This window comes from Microcaecilia unicolor, unplaced genomic scaffold, assembly GCF_901765095.1.
Source record: "Microcaecilia unicolor unplaced genomic scaffold, aMicUni1.1, whole genome shotgun sequence".
Lineage (NCBI taxonomy): Eukaryota > Metazoa > Chordata > Amphibia > Gymnophiona > Siphonopidae > Microcaecilia > Microcaecilia unicolor.
The window spans coordinates 76437-82436 of record NW_021963198.1 but is presented as its reverse complement, the minus strand read 5'-3'; the positions used below and the strand labels follow the sequence as shown (position 1 = coordinate 82436).

The 6000-nt window shown below is 38.9% G+C and overlaps 1 protein-coding gene across 1 annotated transcript in view; it reads right to left on the bottom strand.

The window, feature by feature from the left end:
• Nucleotides 1–4312: 4312 nt before the first annotated feature.
• Nucleotides 4313–6000, bottom strand: part of LOC115459065 (transcription factor 4-like) — a 42261-nt gene continuing 40573 nt past the window's right edge. Inside the window, exon 7 of the mRNA XM_030188929.1 lies at nucleotides 4313–4700. Within this exon, the coding sequence (XP_030044789.1) occupies nucleotides 4653–4700 (48 nt within the window). The 3' untranslated portion in view covers nucleotides 4313–4652. The remainder of the gene's footprint in view (nucleotides 4701–6000) is intronic.

Genomic DNA, 6000 nt, shown 5'->3' with positions numbered 1-6000 from the left:
TTCAGGCACCATATATAGAATGTGGCCCTTAGCGTGTGCTAATTGCTTTAACGCATGTTAAGGCCATAATACCACTTGATCAATTTCTTCCTTAGGGGTGCTGTTTACAGAGTAACACCTAGCAGTTACGCAAATAACTGTCAATTACTAGAACCAATTATGCACAGAAGCACTCCTATTCTATACACTAGGCACACCGTTGGCATCTAAATTTACGCACTATGTTATACCAAAAATGAGTTTGTTAATAAAGACACATCCATCCACCATTCCTCTGTTCGGTATTTTAATAATGAAACCTCAAATCTCCAGATAGGGGAATTCTCAATTTTTTTTTAACCCACTGTCATATTAGGAGTCAAGTTCATATCATTGGTTTCCTAACAGAGGGGCCCCTTTTATGAAGTGGCAGTAAGCCCAACATGGGCTTACCGCTCGCTAAAAAGGAAGTACTGCCGGGCTACCACAGCAGCCTGGAGGTAGTTCGCACCCCCAGCTCGCCATCATATCCGGCGCGACACAAATATTTTTATTTTTATAGCACAGGTGTATACCTGGCGGTAACCAGGCAGCACTACTAAGTTACTGTCGGGTTAGTGCGGGAGCCCATACCATCACCTCAGTGGGTGGCGGTAAGGGCTCCCCTTCAAAATGGCTGCACGGCAAGCGATTCACTTGCCGCACGGCCATTTCCTGAACAAAAAGAAAGACCTGCGGTATAAGTGGGACTGGGTGCACATCAAAAACACGTGCTGATGCCAACGCAGGCTCCCTTTTGCTGCAACTTGGTAAAAGGGACCCTTAGGACCCTCTTTAGTCAGCTGGGCTGTAGGCGCACTTTTTAGAACGCACTAAACATTAGCATTCGCTAATGGTAGAGACACCCATTATGTTCCTATGGGTGTCTCTAATGTTAGCGCATGCTAATTTTTAGTGCACACTAAAAAGTTTGCATGCCTACAGTGCGGCTTAGTAAACAGGGACCTAAGGGCTTTTTTTTTTTTTTACTAAAGCTTAGTATTCCTGTATTTGGTGTTTTAATAAATAAAATCTCAAATCTCCAGATAGGGGAACTCATAATTTTTTTAACCCACTATTATTATTACATTTGTACCTCGCACTTTCCCACATAAAGCAGGTTCAATGCGTCTTACATAATAATATGGATTACAGAGTATTGACAGAGAAAATATAGGTTAATAATAACAGAATAGTAAAAGAGATAGGTAGGTAAAGATGGGGAAGGGTGAAGGGAGTAGGAGAGGTATGAGCAAGGGGTAGATGAGAATTGGAGGAGGGGTAGAGGGGGCGGGAGGGGGATGGGACAGGGATTAGGTGGGAGATGTGATAGTCTAAGAGTCATTGTCGTTGTCCTCTGGATTTGTGTTGGGTAGAAGGGATCCTAGGATTAGATTGGTTCATTTGGGTAGGCTTGTTTGAACAGATGGGTTTTTAGTGATTTCCAGAAGGGTAGATAGTCGCTAATTGATCAGATGGGTCTGGGGAGGGCATTCCAGAGTTGGCTGCCTAAGAAGGAGAAGTTGGATCCATAATAGGTTTTCTACACTATCATATTAGGAGTCAAGTTCATATCATTGGTTTCATAACGGGGGGAGGGGGGAACAGTGTAAAAAAAATCCAAATCCTATTAAAAAAAACTCCTTGGGAATTCCCGTATCTGGAGATTTGAGGTTTCATTTATTAAAATACCGAACACAGGAATGGTGGATGAATGTGTCATTATTAAAAAACTATTTTTGGTATATCATAGTTCATAGTAATAGTTTGTTTTTCCTATTTATAGTCTGTTTATCTAAATTTATGTGCCAGCTTATAGAATTAACTTTTATGTGTGTACATGTTTTAAACCAGCCTTTTAGATGCATTTCCCTTACTCCTTTTTAAGAAACTCGCATAGTTAAATGCTGTAGTTCAATACAGTTTATTTGTAACAGCTATTAAGAGCACAGTATTATACCAGAAGATTGTATAAATCAATTACTATTTCCAGTTGTCTAAAAAAAAAAATGAAGTGAATATTTATGTATACAGTACAGTATTTACTACTAGTGTACTAAAATCTGATTAAAACATGTTTCCATTTTCTAGCATTTTTCTAGAATTTTTAATGGTAAAACATATTCGTAGGAAGAAATATTCATCCTGCTGAGAAACTAGCCCCAAAGGCTTTTGACATAATACACCTTCCAGGAATGTCTGTCTGCATAGAAAAGCTCAACTAAAAAAAGAATGCTATTAGTGAGATTATCCCAGGTAACTCCATGGAATAATGTCTGGATTAATCCTTTTTTTTTAACTTTCTGCTCTAATCCACCTCCACATTATAGAAATTTATAAACAAATGAAAGAATTTCATTTCACCTCTACTGAACATATTTACAATTTTTTTCCAGCATACATACATACACATGGCTAATCAAAATGTTTATGGGTAGGTAGAAGGTGATCACATGGTAGCTATCATATTTGTTCTTTTATGTGTTAAGAAACAAACATAAAATTGATCTTTTATGTATCTTACTATTTCAACTAAATGAAACTTCTTTTCCAACCACACCAATTTTGTTTAAAAACAAAGCAAATAATAATAATAATAATAAAAAATAAAATAAAAAATAACCCCAAAACAGGTACAATGTATTAAAACACATAATAACAGGAGTCTACATGTAAAAATATAACTTTTACATACACAATTTCAAAATAATGATACGTTTGCCATTTGTTGCATAAAATTTACAAATGTAATTTTCATCACTAATGTATATAACTGACAAAACAGGAGAACAGATGGAACATTTAGACCGTTTCGATGGATTTATGGCATAAACCAGTGCTGATCGGTGGAAATCCTATTAAGATTGGGGGAGGGGGTGGAAATGTGGAGGGAGAGGGCACATGTGGAAATCTTTTCACACACATGCAAGTTTGTATGGCAGAAGGAAAGAAGAAAAAAAATCACAGATAAAAAATATACCAACAAATACTTCTGCCTTGAGTCACGTGCACTGTATGCCAGTCTGTCATTACAGGTTTACTTATGGAAGTAGAGTTAAAAGTGCCCCGCTTTGTAAGCTAGCTTTCCGACAGATTGCTGTGCTGTAGCTCGTTCTTTGCAACTACAAAATAACGTTGACATCTAGACTTCATTCATACTGGCCAGAGAAATACTGTACTACCCCACTCCTCGTGAAAGTGCAACTTAATGCTGTAGGATCCGTAAGGCTTGGTGTAATGTTGTAATATGATTGGATATTGGCATTTTTTTTTCAAACTACGGAGGAGGCAGACGTGGTGCATGCATATCAAAGACTTTTTTTTTTCCGACACATCTATCACACTACTTGCAGATTTCTCTCACAAGATGTTTCTCAAGTATTCCTGACCATGTACTCGCAAATGCCTCATTTTGCTGCATACTGTTTCTGCTACACATGTGGTTAACACTTGTTGAAATCACAGCCACTTTGATTATGTCAGGTTGCTCTGATGATTCAAACATTGGAAGGCACAGTGGTAACATTGTAGCATTCTAACCTTGTACCTCTGAAAATCCCAGAACAGGATCATACGAGCAGTATTACCATCAAGACAAACTCAAAATGCCAAGTCTCTGTAATGCTGCTGGAAATATGTACATGGCGGGACTTGAAAGACCTGTGTTCCCAAAAGACCAGAGGAAAGAACTCTCTGCTTATTTATGAATGAGAAGCAATGCCAGGTTCAGCATTTTGTCCTGTTCCACTTCTCTCCAGAGACAACGCTGGCGCAGCAGCTTAAAACAATAACAATAATAAGGGTGTGGGACAGGAAACAAAAGGAGAAAACTGTTTTGATTATCTACAGTAAAATCTTTTCCTTTTAAAAAGAAAAAGAATCAATTGTTTTAAATTTATTTTTCTTCCTTCTACAGGAGCAAAAAAATGACCAAGAGTTTACCATATTCACTGTGCTTAAAAAAACAATTATATATATATATGTATATATATATAGATATATATCTAGATCTATTTTATATCTCTATACATGTATATATGTAGATAAGTAGATCTAGACATATATTTGTCATAGGTCTATAAGATCCATCTGTTCCTCCTATACTAAGGAATGGCTAATGTCATCACTTGAGTTTTCCTCTGGACGTTTGCTGGTTTTGTAAGTATCTGGGCAGCAAAGCTTCCCTTCTGATATCCATTAAGTATAAACATTAGCTGACTAAAACACCAACAAAAACGGTCATTGTTTTTTTTTTCTTCAGAAGTACACTTTTTCATTATTGCAAGTTTACAATTTTAAATTAAATATTTTTTTTCAGACTTACAAATTAATTATATTTTTTTTTCCAAAAGAAGTTTAGGCACAAATGCATTGTTCCACAGTGTGGAGAAGATTGCCGTTCAGTCTCTGGGCTGTATGTGACAGCTTGTAACATACTGCTTTACACATTCTCAATGATATGTTAAGAGTTGTCCCTCGTTACAATTTTTTTTTGTTTTTGTTATTTTTGTGTTTAAATGTTGGGAATGCTGAAATCTCTTGCGTCTGTGATTCTCAACTACTCAGACTTGTCTTATATTACAAAACAGGGAGCAGGGAAAGAGTGTTTATGTGGATTTAAGATAATACAGCTGTTAAAGAAGTGGTCTCTTGTTGAAATGAAGAAATCTAGCAACTTGGACCTGTAAAAACAAAAAGAAATATCATTTCATGATTATGAAATATGTTCAACACTGTCATGTGTCTCGTTTGCATAGATCAAGAAATGTCTTGAAGGCTCAAACCCCACAACATTACATACACAACTGGTTTCCAAAAGGAATGCCAGGGAGAATGCTAAAAGTTTAAAGCAGCAGGTAATGATTGTCATCTGTCGGGGCAATGCATTCACAATGGCAAAACCTTGTTTTTGCTTCTGGGATCATGCAAGTGTTCACCATACTACTACTACTACTTAACATTTCTAAAGCGCTACTAGGGTTACGCAGCGCTGTACAATTTAACCATCCAATGGGTTCCTCCCCACAATGCAAGACTCTGAGTTGATGCAACCATTAAGGGCCAGATTCAGTAAATGGTGATCTGTTTTGGGCACCGAGAAACATTGGCACAGCATGCTATTCAGTAAAAGGTCTTCTGGGCTGAGTGTCCTTTATCAAATAGCACATAGTGCAGATCCCCACACTGAAATGTGTGTGCCATGACTTATGCCTGCTGAAACCAGGTATAAATCCTGGTGCACAGGTTGGGCGTGCTTTCCCCAAATTTTATAACACTGCATGTAACATTTTGGAACGCCCATCACCTGGCCATGTCTCTTCCATGGCCATACTCCCTTTTGGAGTGGAGGAGTAGCCTAGTGGTTAGTGCAGTGGACTTCGATCCTGGGGAACTGAGTTCAATTCCCACTGCTGCTCCTTGTGACTCTGGGCAAGTCACTTAACCCTCCATTGCCCCTGGTACACAATAAATACCTGAATATATGTAAACCGCTTTGAATGTAGTTGCAAAAACCTCAGAAAGGCAGTATATCAAGTCCCATTTCCCTTTCCCTTCCCTTTGGGTTGCACACAAGAGAATTTAGGTGCAGTTCTTTACAGAATCGCACCTAGGCAGTTGTGCCTGCAACTCCAAATGAATGCTAATAGCTGTTTGATAGCTATCGTGGAGGAGTGGCCTAGTGGTTAGGGTGGTGGACTTTGGTCCTGGGGAACTGACGAACTGAGTTTGATTCCCACCACAGGCAGCTTCTTGTGACTCTGGGCAAGTCACTTAACCCTCCATTGCCGCATTGAGCCTGCCTGCCATGCAGGGGCATAGCCAGACACCCAATTTTGGGTGGGCCTGGGCCCAACATGGGTGGGCAGAACTCCGCCCTGTCCCACAATTGATTTGGTCTCTCCCTCTCTCACCTGGATGCCATATGGTCTCTCAAATATCCCCCCTCCCCCGCATACCTTTTAAGTAGCAGATTTTCACCGG